Below are 21,804 nucleotides of genomic sequence, written 5' to 3'. Positions count from 1 at the left end.
AATTTAAATCAAATTCAACTGATAATTACTAGATTCGCGAACTCGACAAATGCTCTGGATTGCGGAATTTTGCACTTTTTGGACCCTTTTTTGGATTTTGCTTATTATTTTACTCGGGTAACATACGCCCTACACCTCTTTACAAGACTTACCGACTTTGAAAAAAAAATTCCTCACAACGGTTTCTAGTACTTCCGCCTTCAGCGTGTAATTTGATCGATCAATCAGTACCACTCTGTAGATACGACAACAATGGAATCAAACAAATGCCCACAGAGTCGATAGGCTACCATAGCAACACAAAAGTCTTATCTGTTGTTAATTAAAAACAGCATCATTTTAGCTTGGCACTGGCACTGGGCAACTTGTCTTGCAATTTCGTTGCGCCGTTGTGACACAAGTTGCGAAAGGTTGCGTAGTGTAACAAGCCCTGAAATGAAGTTGTCTCCCAATATTTTTGTTGTATTCACCGTTGCACGAAGTAGAACCAACTTCTACTTTTCGCAACTGTTGCGGCAACAAAAAATTAGCGAGACATGCTCTTTTCAGGCCATGTTACACCAGCAATGATTTGTGCACTGGCGAGTAGACAAGTTGCTAGGAAAATTGCCTGGTGAGTCAAAAACGAGCTGGGCTGCCGACATTTTTAACTACCAAATTGAAACCAGCATGTCAAGGCGCAACGTTTTGCAAATTAAAAAAAAAAAAAAAAAAGGAGGTTCAGAGCCATTTTAAATGTTCGAAAATTTAAAGAGGCTCTGAACTCCTCGCTAGGTTTTTTTTAACTCTGCCAAAACAGACGTCTTGATACGCGGATTACAATTCGATAGTAAAAAAATGGGGGTCGCCAAGCTCGTTTTTCAGTTATAATCAGTTAAAGCTAACTTTAGAGCTGGTTTTAACCGGTTAGATTGTTGCTATGGTAACCTATTAAGTCGAGAAAACAACTATGACTTGTTCGCCAATAATTAGGCATCTGTTTGATGCCATTATTGCTGCATTAACTGACAAAGAGTAGTAGTATTGATCCATCGCAGTTTAATGGCGGGAAACCAGCGCCATTCGATTCCACCCTAGGTATTTGCTCTTTTGTACTAAATACGCCTCTAGCGTAGAGATGGGTCGAACTTTCATACTAATTAAAACCTTTGTCGTTCAACACACGCAAGCTCGTCGTGGCGAATTGGCTTATGTCCTTCCTCAAATGAGACGCATATTGAACCGTGCACACGCATAATAATACGTCTGATGTCCTCGGAAAAAATTCGTCCCTTAGTTCGTCGTTCACGAAGCATTCTACTGGATTTTTCGGCTTGACACATCAGCAAGACTTCTTACTCAAACACTGCGGTACACGTGCGAGTAGTTTAACGCGTTCAAAGGCGCTGTAACACTGGGCAAATTTTTCGCAAAGAAAATCATGCAAAACGTCCAGTACAAAAAGCATGCTTTCACCTGCAGAGAACAAAACCCAACCTTCATTGTGCAACGCATGTTGGGCAGATATTGAAACCGTTTAGTCTGAAATGTCAGCCGTCTCCTCCCCTAACCCGCGCCACTGTGAATTAGGTGGAGGAGACGGCTGACATTTCAGACTAGAAACCGTTTAACCGGGCGTTTAAATTTCGTTTCTATGGATAAATTTTCTGGCGTTTCATTTTCGCGTTCCGTTGACAATGTGCACAAAAATCTACCCGTTATAAACCCTGGTAAAAATAAGGGTTGTTAGGTTATATGCACAAATGAAGAAATTCCCTCTGCTCCCAGAAACTCTCTCGTCCGAGACTTCGATGGATCTGGATTTCGATGCCCGAAAGAGCTTTGGGGACAAGGTTGATAAACATCATCTCAAAATGACCCAATATCTTCCACCCAAAGTGAACCAACACGTCAAGTTTAGACTCCCGTCAAAACTCTGTTTACTCTATGAAATTATCAAAATGAAGTTATACATTTTTCGAAGCAATTTGAGAAACATCAAATACGTTAATTTGTTACAAAACACGTTTATACTTCGTTTGAGGAACGCAAAACATTCTCCTCCAAATGAACTTGTTCAGAATAAAATATTAATACAAACTTATTAAATACTTGAGGCTGGGATCGAACCGGTAATACAAAAATCTGCGTATTATGTTGATAAATAAGACTGCGAAAGCACAGGTTTTCTATGCCGTTCTATCGCGCTGCCTGAAATAATTTCCGAGAAGAAAATTCCTGGTGGCTCTTTGCTGGCATATAATTTATATACATCTAGGGTAATGCTTAGCTTTATCTGAAAGACATTTGTCACTTTGAGATAAAAATATACTCTCTTTCGTTTCAACTGTAATCCAAAGCTGAGTCATAAAAATAAGGTCCAAATTATTGAATCTGTGGACGGAATTCTAAACCTCGATCATTCAAATGAAAGCAAGTGATTAGTGGTTTCCTGCGGCACAATTTGCCGACCCTGTGGTTATAGCTCCAGTGCATTGAGTCTGTGAGATCCGTAATTAATAAGCCCTGTTTATGACAACTTCCACTTTCTCTTCTCCGTGACTATACGCATCCAACACGAAGACCATTCTTCTACCACTCAGCTCCTCTTGTGCTCGATTTAAGAGCGACTCCGCAGTATACCAGCTTGAAAATGCCCCTGTGGCTAAGGCGGACAAGAAAACGCCGTGTTCGGGTTCTTCGCCTGCGTCTCCACTTTTCTTGGGCGTTCTTGGCATAAAAATGGCGTTAATGACCGTTCGCCGATTTAACCCCGCTATCATCAGCCGCCAGTATCCTTCGAAGTTTTCGAAACCTTGCCGATCAGCACTCGGGACCACTCGGACCTCCGTGAGTCCCCGACTACAAAGTCTCGGGAAAGTGTCAGCATGAAAGCTGGGTTTAGACAATCCCAAAAAAGGCATGTCTAGCGTCGTGTGCGGGCAAGATTCATCTAAAATTCTGAAGGGAAAATATTTCTCTCGCTTGCCTGAATCAGCAGAACTTGTTTGCTCGCTGTCCGTTGTCTCTGAGAAGTCTTGTCTCGTTTTCGCTGGTCGCTGACTGCTTTTTGCCGCCTTCCCTTTCTTTCCCGCTGTCGTATCTTTTGATGTTTTGGCTTTCGGCGTCGCTGCTTTCCTTTTCATTTTTTTCGGCAAGTGACTGCGCAGCGTTCTTCCTTTTCGTTTTCTCACGGGAGGTACGCTTTGAGAATCCGCTTTGTCTTTTGGTGTTGTCTCGGTGCGAACCAGTTTAGCAGGGCTTGGATAAACTGTAAGGAGAAAGAACATTAATAAGACAGCTCGCGTGCTTCCCAATGTAATTTCTATTGGAGTCATCATGGTATATTTCTCTATAAGATTACGTGTGCAAATCAGACAAACTCGGGTTTCCGTCGCTTAGTTTATACAAAGTTTTCCATACACTTCTTTTTTGTCACTATGTTATAAGAGAATGGGTTCATGCTTAGCGTGCGTATATCAGTTATGGATGCACTTGGGGAGCTTGAAGAGCACTCAGGAACTCAAACGCTTCTCTCGTGCTCTCCAAACTTCCCGCGTGCATGATCATAACTCGATATGCTAAACACGAACCAATTCTTAAACAATCGACAGAGGAGGTACATAGACACCAGTCTTGTAACCCAGCACGTCAGCTATGGCTCGTGTGTAACCCTTATTAAAGGTAACCCAACTTTTGAAACAACCTGTGCGTATGAATCCAAATTCAATCTAAGAATTGTTTGTCTCTTAAGGACGGTGCCTACTAATACCGAAGTTTTTTTGTGCGGTTTATGACTATGCGGGAAAAGCAAATCTTAGCGAGGCCTATTGGAATCCGAAAAGAAAATTGGGGGTAACCACGCATTTTTCAGAGATAATTAAGCAATAATATCTCTAAAAAGCGCCAAAATATAAAGCAATGTATGGGATTTTTTTCCTAAATTGAAGCTTAATTATCTCTGAAATAGGCATGGTTACCCCCAATTTTCTTTTGAGATACCAAAAGCATTTGCTAAGTTCTGCCTTCTCCGTAAAGTTTTAAACCGCGCAAAAATATTCCTGTATTAGTATGCACCACCCATAGGAAACAAGGAAACCCGAGTATCTCGCGATGCGCAGAACGTATGCGCAGTAACCATAGTGGGCACCGTCCTTAAAGGGCTGTGAACACGACAGGTAAACAATGGTATGGTACCCCCAAATATACCCGCTATGGGTCCATAGACAAAACAGCACGCGCATTTCTTCACAAAAATGATGGGTATCGCGCCATTTTTTAACGGGTCCGTTCCATTTTGTACCTGTCATGTAAACGGCCCTTTTTATAGAACAGAAAATGGACTTTCCGTTCGTAAAATTCTGATTTGATTCGCTAAAAGATGCGGTCTAAATAACAAGGTCAACACACTACATGCAATATGAATCACTAAACCACAAGAACTACACATTATTTTGTGAAAAGTACAGTCGAACCCCCATGTGCGACCAACTCTCGTAAACGACCGCCTATATCCAAAACACCAATTTTTTCCCAGTCAAAAGCCTATAGTTGGGAACCTCTCGTAAGCAACCGCGGCAACCTTTTGAGGCGACGGCGTTCTAATTTTTCATGGCTTTTAACCTCTTGTAAGCGACCACTTGGCACATGTCTGATCTCCATGTTTGCTCTATGTACTAAACTACGCCACTCAGAGTTAACGAGGAACCTTTGGTGACAACCTAACACTGCTCGTATTGTAACTAGGAAAATGCATGCAATAAATTCTCTTCGAATATGTAGATGTGCCAGGCCTGTTTCCAAAAGAGCCCCCCTCTGGTTCGAATCTCGTAAGCGACCACCACCCGTAAGCGACCACTAAATCTTGGCACTTTGGGTGGTTGCTCACGGAAGGTTCGACTGTACTGTAACAAAAAACAAAACAAAAAGCAAACAAAACACGACAATTATCACAGGAGAAACAGTAACAATACCTTGTTTGCATTTCCTTTGAGGAAGAACTCTCCTGACATTTCTCAAAAATGATTCGTTCTCGCTATCTGGCTCAGATTCCTCCAGTTTTTTTCTGCTTCGTGCTACGAATAAATAATACAAAATACATGATTAAAAAGACAAAAGATTTATTGACGTGTTCATTTGGATATGTCATTAAAATAAAAATGTTTCACTCTCTTTGTGATTCCAACAAAAAAAACAAACAAAGGAAAAACAAAAAAAAATTAGTTTTTCTTCTCTCTCGATTCGCTTTGTTTGACCTTATAGTGCTTAACACTTTTTACTAACCAAAATGGCTGGTGAAAACGTATTAGCCGAAACTAAATTTTTACTAGTCTGTAGCTAGCTGGCTACCCATAGTCTCGAACCCTGCCTAGGCCATTAAACTAGGTTCTGCATACTGATAGGATTTATCTACCATTTATTCACCAGACCTTAAACATAACATCACATTTCTTTCATAAATTTAAAGAACATCAACTGTCTCACGATTCAAGAAGGAGGTGATCTTAACTGTAGGCTATGAAAATGGACAATGGCTTTAGTAAAAGCCTGCAGTTGGTTAAGAAATGGCTACTTCAATTCTGAGTTGCCTTGTTATTCAGAAACTTAATGAAAAGCCTGCTTATTTAAATTGGGGGTGGGGGGGGGGGGGTAACATGCACTTAGTTATTTCCCACCCGATGCTAGAACAAACAGGGTTCCATTCGTACTTTGCATGCGATGTATTGTTGGGGGACGGAGTTCTTCCCTGTCACTTTCTGAAGAATCAACACTTGAGCTGCTTTCTTTACTAGCTGAAGGTATGGACTGCTTGTCAGCTGAAAGGACAAACAGAAAAGTTGCAAGTATAACACCACATTTGTTAATTCTCAAATGCTTCTCCTGAAGAATTATGTACTGTACATACAGCATACATGTTTATATAATAAGCTGAATTCTACACGCATTTTGATTGGTTCTTACTTATGATCTATTGGAGGACAGACGCATAGATGACGTCACCATTAACAACTTTTGCTTCTTTATTATATAAAACAAATAGATTCCATGTTGCCGTGCGTCTGTTCAGTAATAGATCACAGAAGACGTCAAAATATGGTAAGAACATCAGTGACACACTCGCCTGTGCCTCCTATGCCACTTTTTGTTCTTACCACATTTTGACGTCATCTGTGATCTATTACTGAACAGACGCACGGCAACATGGAATCTATTTGTTAAATAGACTTGATTGAAAAAAAAAAAAAAAAAAAAAAAAAAAAAAAAAAAACATTGCCCTGTGTGAATTGTAAACAATATGACCCGATGGAATTTTGGGGTTAACAAATATTACAGCACATGCATATAATTATTTTGAGTTTTTCTCTCATTACCCATGAGTAATAGGTGGTAATAAAGGTTGTGCTGGGCTTGCATGTTCATGTTTAGAATGGTTCCTTTACAGTACGTTTAATATGAAATGCACACCTGTGATACCACATATAACCATTTGCAATTATTACGACAAGTTGATACATGACATTGGGTATAAAATGTCCTTCTTTTATGACTACAATAATGGCAGTGGAAGCAGTAAAAAGAATACCTACTTGTACTTGATTGACTAGTTGGACTTGATGGCAACTTCTCTCTGACTCTTTCATCACTACTTTGAGTCTCACTTAGTTGCGAGCAGCTGGTTTCCCCGGAGGTCTGATGCAAAGAAGCTTCAATGCTCGCTGCAGGAACAAACTCCAGAGCTGTAATGATACCCTGAATATGCAGCCGTATGTGCTCACGGTAATGCAGCTCCTTCAGTATAAACCCAAGGTTGACTGTTGTTATCAGATCCATTGGCTTTTCTTGAGGAAACACCCTCTGGTATGATTCAAGGGAGGGAGGCAAAGGTGGAAAGTCGTAATAGCCACCGCTACAAGAACCCCTAAGGAGCTGTCTGGCCTCGTCTGACTGGCGCCAATTGATGGCATCGGTGACGGCGCTGGAGCCCGTAAAAGGCTTGTTCTTGGCATCAGAAGGTTTCTTTAGAATGTACAATTGGCTTTCACGAGTTGTGGTAAGAAGGCAGAATTTGCGGTGTTTTGAATTCTGAGGTTCAATTTTGAGCAGCATTCGAGCACCAACAAGAATATTTCCTGCAGCAATGGACTCAAACACTTCAGGCTGTGAAGAGACGTAAAGCTGAAGGATGATTGGCAAGGAGCTTGTTCCTAAACGCAGAACAAGTAAACATGTTCAGCATCCTGCACAACTTTTGATTTAAGGACGGTTGAGTACACAGTACAAGCGGCCTCTAATTTCCCCCACAGATTGTTTCATAGGGCAGTCACAAACATACAAGCTCACACAAAAATCACCTCTGCAACGTAGCATCCCCATAGTCTAATCTCAAGCTATATGAAATGCACTAATTTAAATTTTGTAGTAAATTCTTTTCCTTGGCGAGGGCAGGTGGTTGGTTCAATTTTCACGGCACCAAGGGAATGTTTATGTGAGGTTGGACACTTGATTGAAGGTGGGCTCCTAATAATTGAGGAAATTCTACAGTGCATGCATGTAAACGTAAAATGCAAAGTTTGGTATCTACTGAGCAAAACTTTTGTAACATTGATTACATATTTGCATGTGGAGGTGTCCAAAAGGAGTGGTGTAGAGTACTTGTACAATTATAATTTTTTTGTATAATTGATCAGACATGCAATTAAAATGATAACATGGACAGTGACTATAACTACATGTAGAGAGAATGTTTGAAGATGGCAAGCCAGAGCAAAAATGGAATTGCGTGTAGGACATCCTTTACTTTATATGCCACAATGACAGTGGAAACAAACAACACAACAATAACTAATAGTGTTCTTACCATCTTTGAGGTGAACCCATTTTGAAGTCCAAAATGAAGAACTGTTCCCTTTTCTTTCCCTGATTTCTCGGCTGACAAACATCACAGTTCCCACGATGTCACATATCAATCCTGATGAATAGCTGGCCAGAGATTTCCTGCCAATGAACCTGTGCGGATAGAAAATGGGGTTATTTCCAACCATTATGGGGAAAGTGGCTTGGCTGAGCACTTCCCTAATGTTCAACAATTTGAGTCGGGGGCATGCCCTGCTATACACTGTAGGTACTACATAGGTGCCTTTATGGACGCTCCAAGGCTTGGAATCTCGGACAAAATTGATTTTCTGTTATCAAGCTATAGATATGTCACTGGGAAATCCCCCCCCCCCCCCCGCCCCTTACAGTATTGATTCCAGAAGGTACACTGTACCTTAATTAAATTGCTTGGGGCAAGATGTGTACAGCGCAGTACAAGATTTTTTTTTTCATTCAAAATTTTAGTCGCAATGGTGCCTAAATTGTTCCCAACTTGGAGGGTATTGCTGAATTGGGCTCACTTTCATTTTCATGAACTGCACATAACCAGGTGTAAAAATACATGTACACATAAAGTTAGCGCTCCAGGGCCATCACACCCCACAAACTGGTCTGACAAATCATACTACAAAATCAAGCAGAACATCGCTTGATATTCTGTACTCAGCTGATGGGGTCATACGCCGGATTGGCTAAAATCAGGGATATCCCGGAAGATTGAGCAGGATAATAATTGTTTTATTATTCAACACATTGATAACAAAGCACAGTGTTATTGCAGAAAACCTGGAGACGATCTTTATTTTGCCATTTTTCTCCCCAACACGAAATTACGCACATCCCAGGATATCTGCTGACTATGGAAAACAAATTTTCAGTGCACCATGACCATTTTTGGGCAGTGTTACAATGTGTTGAATAATAATGCGGTATGTAAGTTACATTTAGATTAACAATGAATACCTGTATGGGACATCTGGCAATCCCCAGTCAGGACCAAGGTCATCAGGGAAAATTTTATACACTTGTGAGATCGGATTGGAAGGATTCACAGATATCTCGATCTTAACTGCATCACTTGTATTGTAAACAGCATTACTCCGTGCAGCAAACTTCCTGGAAACACGGTAATTTAAGATTGCCACAATGTCGCCCACTTGAACGTAATTATAGAGCAAGACACAATACGAATCCCAGACACACACAGTTACGGTTGCTGTCCGATCTTCAAGCTCGAGGTAGGCCTGGTAGGGATATGTTCGCTTCTCGTCAGATGATTTCCCGTAATGATTTATCCTTGATTTGCTCACTATCCTACCAATCAAAGCTGGAAACGGCCGCGGAAGAGCTTTCCAAAACGAGTCGAGATCCAAGATTGTGATTGCGCTAGTGATTGGGTTGGAGAGTGTTAAATCTGGATCACTGTGCCATTTTGACCCGAAATAGTCTTCGTCGTTCCAAAGTGGCAAATAATAACCGCGAGAAGAAACCAAAGGCTGTTCCCCCTTTTCGTTTGCAGTTGCATTTTCGCAAAATTCAATATCTTCGTCAAGATCCGGCGCATTCGCTGGTGTTGAATTTAAAATCTCGAGACTTTGAAGAATAACACAAGGCACTTGCTCCAGTGATTCTTCGTCAATCAAAGCACTGCACTCCGTAACTGCCACGATGGCATTTTTCCTCAGTTTGTGATCATAAACGAGAAAATTCAAAGTTGGTGACAACAAGCATTTCGTTTTAAAACGACCATCAGTGATCACGATGTCGAAAGCATCCCTAAAATCGGGGTCCACGATGGGGAAACTCTTGTCTATGATGTACCTGTAAATGTCTAAGACCCTGACATTTAACGTTTCTTGCGTTTCATCGCTCTCGGCGATGGTTTTAATTCGTGAAATACAACCAAGGGTGAGCAAAGGCGTTAAGTTGTCCACCATGTTTGCACCGTCGTTTGTACCGCCATTTTCAAACTGCCTCTTCCCCAGACTGTCGCGTATACGAAAATACGCGCGCCGAATGCACCTGGTCAAAAACTGGTTAATTTACAGCACGCTGCTTTCATTTGAAAAGCTTTTCCTCTCTAAATCAACGTTAAACTGCTCAAACCATGACACAGATCGTGGAATGTGTTCCGAACTTTTCTGAGGGGCGAAATAAAGAAGTGATTGATGCCATAGCGCAGGCCATTGCCTCCGTAGAAGGTTGTTCGCTTCTTGACGTGGACCCGGGCGCATCGACGAACAGGACGGTTTACACGTTTGTCGGTTCACCCGAAAGCGTGGTGGAAGGTGCTCTTAATGGGGCGAGAATGGCTACGCAATTGATTGACATGACAAGACATCAGGGTATGAAAAACTACTCAATTAGTATTATTACTTTTTTAAATGAATTTTATTGGAAAGACCGCGCATAGCCCCATTTATAATAATTTATGCATACACCACATAGAGTTTGAGTCGCAAAATGTGTACATAATTCAGTCTTCTTAATTTGACGAGGCTGTCTCGAAGTCTTGATTTTTATTGTAACCTGGACCGTGCAGAAAACTTATTTAAAAAATTATACCTGTCCTATAGTATATATTGTTTATTTTTATTAAATTAATTATATTAAGCAGGGGCAATCTTGTCAGCCTTCCCTTCCCCCACCCTCCACCCCTTCCCATAGAAGGTTTCTTTGGTTTAATCCCCACCCATTTCTCCTTTCAAGTCAAATTCCTATTTAGCTTTATACTTTTCTTTTAAAACTTTTAATTGGCTTGTCTGATCAGGAATAAAGTTCATGCCTTAAAAGATCCAGATTCTATTCATGAAAGCTCCACATGTACTAAATTCTAATCTAAGGGCAAAATAATGTGTTAGGAATGACAGATTCACTTTTTTAAACTGTACAATATTATTATATAATATTGTAAGCGTAGTCCATTCAACAAATACGTTAACAAGGCAATTTTTTCTAGATATGAAATTCTCATGGTGACTCAAATTTGAAGGATTTTGCCCCTACAGATTTTAAGTGAAAAATGGTTGATCAAAACCCTGTGATAGACCTGCACAATCATGAAACTCACACAGTCACATTGTTTGAAATAATATTATTACAAAGCTCTGATTATAATATTGTCTCTTTAGAAGATTTTTTTGATGACACTACTGTAATTAAGTGCTATCAAATTCTTTTAAATGATAAATTATTCAACAAATATGAATTTACATGTAGCCTTTAAATGGGATCCTATAGGAGTAGAATCTATGAATCAACAATATTATTATTATACTATTGAATCAGAAATCTAAATAGATGAAACAATACAATAAGCCAGTGACTGAATTTGTCAAGCCATCACTTATTCTTTCATTACAAGTGCGATTAAGCATCAGGATCTCAGTATCACTCAGTAAGATAATTAAAGAAGGATTTATCAAGTCTGCTTTTAGGAACAGTTGGAACTCTGGCTGGGATGAGTTATCTGGGAATGAAAACAATCAAATCATAGATTAACAAATGGATAAGGGGGTTAGTTTCTAAAGAAACGGGAAGGAGAAACAAATGTTTGGTTTATCCACAGAGTTAATAACTCAAGAGACGTTTCGAGGGTTAGCCCTTTGCCAGGATTTGCTCTGATGAAGGGCTTATGCGGTGAAAAATGACTCAAATCTCTTTACAGTGGCCAATTTACATTTGTGGTTATTGGCTCTGTTGATAAACCACACCATCGTAATCATAAATTAACTACTGATTGAGGGTTAATCTACAGTGAAGAATCAAGTTTAATCACCTTTCTAGGAACTAAAAAGGCAGAGTTTCAAAAAATGTCTACAGATACAATCTTCAAGCATTTAAATCTTACCATTCAATTACCTGCATACGTAATAATTTTATGATTTTTGCCTGGTTTGCATTTATCTAGATGTTGGTTTTTTCAATAAACATCCTTTAAATGTGCAGTTCCAGAAAATATCCCTTCTCCCCTCACAGAAGTTTTTTTGTTTTTCACCCCCCTCCCCCAGGAAATTCCAGTTAAGCTTCATACTTTGCTTCTAAAATGTTAGCTTTTAAGAGCCCCCTCCCCCTACTAATTTCCAGTGACCTTCCATGGGGTGGGTATGGATTTTTTCTGAAACGGCACAATAGACTAAGTACAGGGACAGAACTATTTGACACTAAAATGCTTTTGCATGTTTCTTATTTCTTATTAGGAGAGCACAAAAGGCTTGGTGCACTGGATGTTTGTCCGTTCATCCCTGTCCAGGGTGTAACCATGAACGACTGTGTTAAGTGTGCAAAAGAATTTGGAGAGAGAGCAGCTGCAGAGCTTGGTATACCAGGTATGACGAGTATGTTCTGTGTCTGCATATACAGTATACAGTAAGGTGTGATCACCACATGCGACAGATAATGAACAGATATGTGCAATACAATATAGTATTAAGAGCTTTAATATCTCTTGGATCATGTCACTCCTGTATTAGTGACCCTATAGATGAGTGCCCTTGAAAAAGGTAACATTATTATAAATTTTTCTTAATGGATTGTCATGCAGACACAGGGTGACTGTGAAAGCCCTGATAGTGAAAGTCATCCTATTCCTTACTAAGTTGTCATTTCTTATTATATATTAGTTCCTGATCAACCAAAGAAGGGTCCTCTGGTGTGTTGTGGATGTGATGGGGGTGGGTAGAGGGGGTTGGAGTGGCCCTCCTGGTTGAGAGTTGGTCCGAAAGGGCTGATCAACCCACCCTCAAAAATCCTTCCTGGTTACAGAAATCCCTTAGGCCTTATTTTCAATTGCTGTTTTTAAAAGTGTTTGTACTTTTTCTGAAACGTTTGTCATAATAATATTGAAGTACATGTATTTAAGTAAAAGAAAAATGTATACATTCCTATACAATTAATTGTCCTTCAACTTTTATCCTTTAATTACTCCTGGCCGTTAAGTTTTATTTTAGTGTTTACAAATAATTAACAAAGTAGTTAATTTTACACTTTTTAACTAAAATCAAAAATCCTTCACAAGTATTTACTTAGTTATTACATTCATAAGTCTCAAGAAAAACAAAAAACTCAGCTGGTTTTCAAACATCTGTTTAACATGGATATGCTTAAGTTTAATTTTATCCCTCATTTCAATTTGTTTTTTCTTTATTTTTATGTATGATTAGTCATAATAATAATAATATATGTATGATAATGAGTACAGAACAAAGCAAAATAAAAAATGAGCTACAACAGATATCTTTTATGAGCTAGTCCCTCCAGCCTGTAACTGATTCTATCTGTAGCAGTAACTGTACTGCAACCCTTTTCAATACAGTCACCTCTCGGTGGCACTCGTTCCTATGGTGTCCATCTTTGATTGAGCTGATGCCTACATAATACTTGTAATTCCCTCTTTAATTAAGAAACAGGTTTTAGGGGTTAAGTTTGTTTTAACCATATTTTTTTTCAGTCTATCTGTATGGTTATGCATCAGACCAAGAACATAGGAAGGCTGTGCCACAGATCAGAGCAGGGGAATATGAAGGGCTGTCTGAAAAGGTTACTAGAAATCAGTGTTCTAAATCTTCAGCAAATAATGGTTTACATGACTGTACATGTATATTTCTCATACAATGTGTAGGTCTAGGCATTTTGCTCAAAAACTAAATATGCATCTAAGTTTATCGATTTAATTGAAGGGCTGAGAGCATAACCGACCTACAGCTGTATGTCGAATTTTAGGCTGTTTTTCAATTTTGCTGGGATTTGTCCGAATTTTTGCATGTGAACTGCATTTCGATTGAAAAACATTGTCCAGTAATTTTTTCTTCGCTGATTGGTGTTTTGTATTCGAGAAATAACGTACTATGCAAAAAAAAAATGCATTTTTGCTTGCGTACACAAAGAAATCGACAACGCTTTGTTTCCAGGTGCTAATTATTCGTTCCATGTGATGTTAGTGGTTTGCAAATTACATCACGTCTTCTTGGCTCAAGTTTTAGCTCTTGTTCTCTCACTTAAGTGTCGAAAATAGCCGCAATTTTTCTATGAAGGTTTTAATTTTGCTCAAGAAAACATAACAAACCATTATTGAGGCAAAGAAGTCATTAATTTTATGCCTCTTGTGCCTAAAAGCCTTCAGTTATAACTCAATATCGTGTAACTAATTTTTTGTTATTGTTGAGGACATGACAAAAATAACAAGTTCAGAAAAATGTCACATTTTATGTATAATTTCTTTACAGATCAAGAAACCGGAGTGGAAGCCAGATTATGGTCCTGCGGAGTTTCTTCCCACTTGGGGAGCTACAATAGCTGGAGCTAGAAAGTTCTTGATTGCATATAACATCAACATTCTAGGCACAAAGGAACAAGCGCATAGACTGGCTCTGAACCTGAGAACCCAAGGAAGAGGGCCAGACCAGGTGCTAAGTTTGTCAGCTGCTGCACTATTGATCTAAGCTTTAAAAAACAAAAGAATTTAAGACAAATGACTTCAGGGCGCCAAAATAAATTAAAATTTAATTTAAACTACTGACAACATTTTGAAAGTCTTTCTTTTAATGCAGCCAGGTACAGTGTAATTACTATGATTGTAAATCTGTATTGTATTATGATAATTATGGCATGAACTACATGTATGTGAGCTGGTTCCATACTATAATTTACATAGTCTTAACTACCACCTTGGACAAGACTGTTAAGAAACTTTTAGTTGATCTACAACTTCAACCGCTACAGTGATACAGTGATACCCACCCCCGCCTCAAAGCCATATTGACTAGGAGGGGGGGGGGGGGGGGGTGAAGGTTTGCTACTCTCCAGGCTGTGTTTTCCTTAAGGGAGATTGAAATTATGCGCAAAATTCACATTTTTCTTAACAAGTTTAATGTCCATGATTGTAACTGGAATAGTGAAATCAATCTCCTATTTAATAATACTCCTAAATTACCTGCTTTTGAATAAGTGTGCGGTGAGGATTCTGGATACCCTGAGAAGGTGGCATTTCCCAGGAAACACCAACATGACTCAGCGTTTATTAAAGGGAAAGGTAAAAGTGAAGAACAGCTCACCTCCACTGACTGTTGGCCAACTGTCAGTCGACTTTGGTCTTTGGAATTTGGTGTTGTATCAAAAGCTTCAAAACGTTTTGTTTTCAGCAGAAATCTAAAAGTATTGCTCAAATTTGTTGTAAATTATCACCCCAGTGTACTAAGACAACTGATGAATGTCTCTGGCCACAGATGGACTGGGCTAAAATGGACTGCAACTTGAAAAAAAAATTAGGCTAACTGTTTTCAAGTTCTCGTGTTTTCGTTCCCAAAATGCACTGGAGCAGGTTTCAGGAATTCAGTTGATTTCTTTTTCTTGATGTAATAGAATTATTTTGTAACTAAGTGAAGGTGTTGTCGGCCATTTTCACAATAAAAGGTGAAAATCCCCGTGATACCTCCACTTTAATATTAAGAGAGGATTGAGCACGTGAAATTTGGAATAGGGTTTGAGGATCGGATACTGAGATGCACAAGTAGTACTCAATTGAGGGAGGAGAGTGGTTCTAAAGTATCTTTTTTTCCCTTTTCTTGGTATCTATCAATGGTAGCCTGGTCGACTTGCAGAAGTTCAAGGGATGGGTTGGTACTTGGATGAAGCAAACCTGGCACAGGTGTCATTAAACTTGCTGGATTACCACCAGGCATCCATGCACACTGCCTTTGAAGAATGCGTTAAGGATGCAAAGGTACGCATCTCAAAAATTCTGTTTATTTGTTTGTACATACCTGTAGATTACAGGGCTGCAAGAGTCGGAGAAAAGTTAGGGATGGATTTGTTTCATCCAGATTGATGACCCAGGGCATGAAGCCATTGGCCACAATCTTGTTTCCTTGTAATAATAATAAATTAAATTATACAGTGCTTAGATTTTAAATTAAAATATTCCAAAGTGCTTTTACCGAAAAAAACAATGCCTATATTGGTAATAAAACTATTAATATGAAAATGTTGTTAAATATGCATGCAGAAACATTAGCTGTGAAGACAAATTGTATCTTGCTTGAAAAGGTATATGTCTTTAATTTCGATTTAGAAACAATTCTTTAACATTCAGATTAGAAACTTCGAAACGTCATCGCATTTAAAACTTTTAACTAAGATGGTTTAACTTTTCAATTTTATCGCAATGTTTTACACTTAAAAATGAGGTTTGTTTGTGAGTTCTAACAATGTAACAGCTTACTGTCCTTTTTTCAGGAATTAAAGCTTGGAGTTTGTGGATCACAGGTTGTTGGTCTTGTACCTCTGGAAGCCATGCTGTTAGCTGCGAACTACTACATTGAAAAAGAAAATCTTTTCATTCTTAGTGAAGATCAGAAGATTCGCTTGGTATGCCTGTGTCAGTTGTAGTAGCCCTGGTTTTTTGGGGGCTACTGTCTATGTCTCCCTAAGGGACACTACATTCTAAGATGGGAGTTTGGTGCGGAAACCTGTCACACTCCGATCTGTCACACTCCGATCCAGTCATTTATTTAAACAAAAAAATGTCAAGCTTGAGCTGTCCGAACTTATCATAATCTAGCCACTCCTTAAACTTTTTTCATTTAAGAGTCACACCTCTCCAAGTTGGACATTGTCTACCACAGCTTGCAGCTCTCATACCTCAGTCTGTCTCTTGACATTCTTCTTATATCCAGACATCTCTTTAAGATAGACACGTAGTGTCAACCCCTACCATTGATATGACTATTTCACTTAAATTAGCTACTTTTCTCTAATCTGTGCTAATCTCTATGTTTTTTCTCTTTGCATTATAGGTAATAGAGAGATTAGGCCTGAGCTCTATCACTCCTTTTGATCCTAAAACAAGAATTATTGAGTAAGTACAAGCTCACTTACTTACAACTTATTGTCCGTACGGCAAGGAACTATATTATTGTTTCCCAAGTATTTTGAATTTTTTTTAAGGTTATGCGTCTTTTTCGGAAGGATTTTCACACAAATCTTCACGATCCCATTCAAATGCTGGACATAATATATAGAGGAATTTGAATGTTCTTTTCATTCTCGGAAATGCGTGTCATGTCATGCGTGTCGTAGACTGACTGTAATCTTTGTGTTGTATTTGGTACCCTTCCTAATGCTTGGATTTTAAGGCTGACCTTTCATGATCACTTCACAGTTGATATTTGCGACGTTTTGAAATACTAAAATTTATAATTTTGCTCTACAAGGGTGAAATGGAGCCCCCCTTTATAACCCACTCTTTGAAGTAATTCCCCTACCCTCCCCATTCTGTGGAAACACAAGCACAACTCCGTAAAAGGTTTTGATCTCATCTCTAAAATTTTGAGCCTCTGTTTTCTGAACCAGGTATTTGGTAGATAGTGCTGAGGATGGGCCTCTTGTATCAATGCCTTTACGACAGTTCATCTATAGTCTTGGATCACGATCATCTGCCCCTGGAGGGGGATCTGCATCTGCTGCCATTGCGGCAATGGTACGTATTCAGGCCTGTAGAATGAATGGCGCGACCTGCACCATTTCACAACGTCTTGTAAACATGGTTGGTCGAGAGGACAAAAGAACGACAACAGAACAATGCTCCCAACGCTAAAAAAAAAAATGCATCTGCAGGTTAAAGGCCTCTAGAAACGTCTCTTTACGGTGGCCAATTTACCTTTAGTTATCAACGCCGTTGATAAACCAAACATTCGTTTCTCCTCCTCACCGACGCAGCACTGCAGTATCTTCAGAAACTAACGCCCTTATCTTTCCTAGGGTGTTGCTCTCGCCACTATGGTCGGCTGGCTTACTTATGGAAACAAAAAATTCGAGGCCCTTGATGCGCAGATGAGGTCTCTAATCCCTCCGCTGAGACAGGCAATGCTGGACTTTATCCCGATGGTTGACGCTGATACCAATGCATTCAGTGGATACATGGTACATTATTAATGAAGTCATGTATTTTTGTGCGGTAGTCTATTGAATTAACTTACAGCTTAGGATAATAAGGGCGGTTTTCAATTGAGCGTCGTTAAACCAAAACCAAAGTAATTACTCTGGCCAATTTCAACAGATGTAAACAACACAACGAGCCGATCAGATATGGAAGCAAAGACATGTAACTGGTGCCAAGCGCGGAAAACGTGTGCGGCCAAAACACGATTGGTTTGGGCTTGGATTCCCATTGGTTGAGAAAGTGGCGCGAGTTTTGTTAACCAATCACAGAGCGTGGTATTGCAAAACTAAATAAGCAAACGCGAAATTATATTCGACACTAAATTGAAAATCGCTGTAATAGAAACTGTAAGAATTTTACCTCTATTTATATTGATCGTTGACAACCAGTTCTTCAACAACATCACGCAGAAGAGCAATTTACCTCTCAGCGTTGGTCAGGTCCTTAGCCCGGCCTCTACAGAGGCAACCGCGGCAAACTCGTTCCCAAGGTCTCCCATCTCCCCACACCGGAGGGAGTGGGGTGGGGAGATGAAAGACCCTAGGAACGAGGTTTCCGCGGCAGCTGGCTCAGAAACAAATTTCCAAGTTCAGGCATAGTTAGGGCATTCGGAATTTAGTTAACTAGATGCTAGGACTTTTCAGCACTGCCTTAGTAGAAGTCTTCGTCTGGCTACGGGCCTGTCAGTTAATGCAAAAATATTTTAATAGTCGTTAAGTATTTCAGAATTGGATAGCAACCGAACGCTGAAGTTGCCACACATGTTCAATGGAAACCTTCTCTTCACAACTGCTCATGTCAGAAATCTTCTTTTACAGGAAGCGAAGAAACTTCCCAAAGGTACACCCGAGGAGGGAGAAATGTAAGAATTACATTTTAATTCTTGAAAATCGGTAGCTTGATTTGATAGCTGCCTTTTGCTGTCGGGTTGTTGTATTTTGCTCGTAACTCCTGCAGGAGTGTGAAGGGGGGGGGGGGGGGGGGGACCTGCACCATTTGCAACCTCTTATATGGCTCATTAGTCAAGAGGGCAAAAGAAAAAACAACAGAACAATGTTCCCAACCCTAAATATCGATGCGGCTGCAGGTTATCAGGGTCCAGTAAAAATTGAGCTTTTGAAGGGGACAGGTCTAGAGGCCCTTTAGTGCCCCCTTGGAGAGGCACTGTAGCGGTCAGTCAAAGGCCCTTAAGAGGCCCTTTATCGCGATATTTCAGCTTCTAATACTGAAAATAGGAGTGTAAAATTGATAACCTGAGATATGGTCAAGAACATGTTATACCTTGTTGGGATAGCCGATAAAATTTGCAGTGCAGCGTTGTCAGTTTCGTTTGTTGTACAGAAAGATTTCAAGATAATTCAGCCATGTTTACACCATGTATTCAACTATGAAACCTCCTTGTAACAGGAACATAGCCTTCCTTGGTAAGCGTTTAGCGTCGCGTTTTACGCCCTCCAAATGTTGCGCATCGATTTATATACAGGTTGCACAGAATACACATCAAACAGAATAAAAACGCCATTTCATTTCACATTTGATAACTTAAAAAAACTTAAAATACAGTTTATGCTCAAAAACGTTCACAAAATCACTTTCTTGGTTAAGGAAGTAGTAGTAAAATCGTTTATTGAAAAGAACACCTCGCAGTCCGAAGACTGCGGTAGACGGTAAAATGGTATAACAACAACAGCAGCAACAACCTTTATTTCCTCATGGCTAATTAGAAAAAATATTAGTTACATTCTTGTGAAGTAAAATCTGGTAAAGTGCTTTGAATAATTTGGAAGAAGTGATTGAGGATGGAGGCCGATATAACCATCCGATTTTCTTGTCGGCCTCTATGTTACGTAATAATGTTTTGAAATTAATAACAGGTGAGGAACCGAAAATGAAGACATTTAAAATAAAAAGAACTAAGAGAATGAGTTACAAGAACTATATAACAAAGGAGAACATGGTATAGAAACGGACTACCGAATGAAAAACATTAACGCTAAGATCCTGGCAGCTATTCGTCACTGCTGTTTGAGGAGTTTCCTTTTACAAAGTGACCGTTTAAAATAGGTCAAGACAATAGAAATAGCTCGTTGGGACTTACTAAAGGGCTACCGCGACCGCGACCGCTTAACAGAGCTGGCCGTTTAATAGAGGTCTAAATTACAGCAATTAAAGGACGTAAATTCTGGACTTTGACAACTGACCGCTTAATAAAGGGTGACCGCTTAAGGACGGTGCCTACTAATACAGATTGAAGTATTTTTTTGCGGTTTATCACTATGCGGGGAAAGCAGATTTTAGTCAGGGCATTTGGAATCCAAAAAGAGAATTGGAGGTAATCACGCATTTTTCAGAGATAATAAAGCAATAATGAACCAAAAAAGCAGTAAAATACAAAGCAGTGTATGGAATTTTTATTCCATATTGAAGGGTTATTATCACTGAAAAATGCATGGTTACCCCAAATTTTCTTTGTAGATACCAAGAGCACTTGCTAAGTTTTGCTTTCTCCTCATAGTTTTAAACCGCGCGAAAAATTTCCTGTATTAGTAGGCACCACCGATAGGAAACCCGAGTATCTCGAGATGCGCAGAACGTATGCGCAGTAACAAAAGTAGGCACCGTCCTTAATACAGGTTCGGCAATCCCGAAATACTGCACGTTAGATTAAACTCTGATCCCTGCATTTTGTCCTTTTTCACTGAATCCGATCACGGCGCTGATACCAGTCGTGAGAAAGCTTTACAAGACGGACTCAAGGACGCTGTACAAGTTCCTCTCAACGTCATAAAAACAGCCACCAAGGTCTGGAGTCCAATGGTGGAGCTAGCGAAAGTTGGAAACATGAACAGCAAATCTGATCTGCAGGTAGGGCATTAGAATCGAATTTGCGAAGGCAAGTAAACCTTGCCTTTTTGTTGAGTTGATTCACGTCGCACTTGAAAAAATAATCTGCCAAGTGTGTTTCTGGAGCGAAGAGTTAAAGGTTTAATTTTCTCTTGTGTTGAAGGTTGGCGCTCGCAGTCTGGAGACAGCAGTATGGGGAGCTTTCTATAACGTAAAGATCAACTTGAAGGACATTACTGATGAATCATTTAGCAAACAGGTTGGTAAAGAAGAACGTCGGCCAAACAACCCAATACCAATAATGCATTGAACACGAGTTTTTAATTCAGTGTCGAAAGTAATTTCGTGTTTGCTTTGGTTTTCCTTTACTACGCTCTGTGATTGGTTAGAAAAATGTGCACCATTTTTTCGACCAATGAGAAGGAAAGCCAAAACCAATGGTGACTTGCTCGCACGCGTTTTCCCGCTCTTGACACCCGTCATATGCATTTGCACCCAATTCTGATTGGTTCATTGCGCTGTTTGCGTCTGTTGTGATTGGCCTGTGTAATTACTTCGACACTCGATTGAAAACTGCTCTTTTTAAAACAATCTAAAGAAGCATTGGGTCACGGCTGCCGTGAATTAAACTGACTATTGTTACCATAATCTTGACAGGTTCTAGAAGAAGCGGAGTCCTCCTTGGAAACAGCACAAGAAAAATGCAAAGAAATTCTAAACATCCTCGAGGAGCGAAAGTCATGAACCAAAATGTCTTTGTGGAGACATCCAATGTACTCTAAGGGACGGAGAAGAAAGATGAATGAATATGAAGCCTTAAACAAGCGCCCGGACTATAGAAAGAGTTATCTTCTCTCTCCTTTCTCACGTAATGCAACTTCTCGTTAAAAGATGAGTGGACGAATGCGAAAGAAGCATGAGAAAGGTCTAGAGTCGATTTTCAAGGCATGAAAACAAAAAAAAAAACAAAAAAAAAAAACAAGGCAAGCTGAGGTCAGAAGGTTTTTGGATGAAAATCTTCCAATTTAACTGTAACAAATCTTGCTTTGTTTTGAAAATCAGTATCTTTTTTGACACGATGCAAATTTGAAGAGTTATCTGTCAATATTGTCCATGCACTATGCGATGTTGACATTTCAGTGTCTGCAGTGAAATAACTGGCCGCCCTG

General features: G+C 39.6%; 2 protein-coding genes across 2 annotated transcripts; one reads left to right on the top strand and one right to left on the bottom strand.

The window, feature by feature from the left end:
- Positions 1 to 1,895: 1,895 nt before the first annotated feature.
- Positions 1,896 to 9,851, bottom strand: LOC146483231 (RPA-related protein RADX-like). Its single transcript, XM_085106375.1, has 6 exons — positions 8,818 to 9,851; positions 7,838 to 7,986; positions 6,567 to 7,184; positions 5,688 to 5,795; positions 4,953 to 5,054; positions 1,896 to 3,250 (listed from the first exon to the last, which is right to left on the bottom strand). Exons 1-6 carry the CDS (start codon positions 9,789 to 9,791, stop codon positions 2,496 to 2,498), a joined length of 2,706 nt encoding a protein of 901 aa, XP_084962501.1. The 5' UTR covers positions 9,792 to 9,851; the 3' UTR covers positions 1,896 to 2,495.
- Positions 9,852 to 9,887: 36 nt separating this feature from the next.
- On the top strand, positions 9,888 to 21,617 carry LOC146483230 (formimidoyltransferase-cyclodeaminase-like). The gene is made up of 13 exons (XM_085106401.1): positions 9,888 to 10,199; positions 12,054 to 12,182; positions 13,304 to 13,392; positions 14,079 to 14,258; positions 15,437 to 15,574; positions 16,087 to 16,218; positions 16,647 to 16,708; positions 17,203 to 17,329; positions 17,611 to 17,772; positions 18,610 to 18,653; positions 20,518 to 20,656; positions 20,799 to 20,894; positions 21,293 to 21,617. The coding sequence occupies exons 1-13, from the start codon at positions 9,962 to 9,964 to the stop codon at positions 21,377 to 21,379; spliced, it is 1,623 nt and encodes a 540-aa protein (XP_084962527.1). The 5' UTR covers positions 9,888 to 9,961; the 3' UTR covers positions 21,380 to 21,617.
- The last annotated feature ends 187 nt before the right edge of the window (positions 21,618 to 21,804 follow it).

This window comes from Pavona decussata, unplaced genomic scaffold, assembly GCF_977016875.1.
Source record: "Pavona decussata unplaced genomic scaffold, jaPavDecu1.1 SCAFFOLD_40, whole genome shotgun sequence".
Classification (NCBI taxonomy): Eukaryota; Metazoa; Cnidaria; class Anthozoa; order Scleractinia; family Agariciidae; genus Pavona; species Pavona decussata.
Note: the sequence above shows the minus strand (reverse complement) of the source record. Positions and strands in the feature narration are given on the sequence as shown.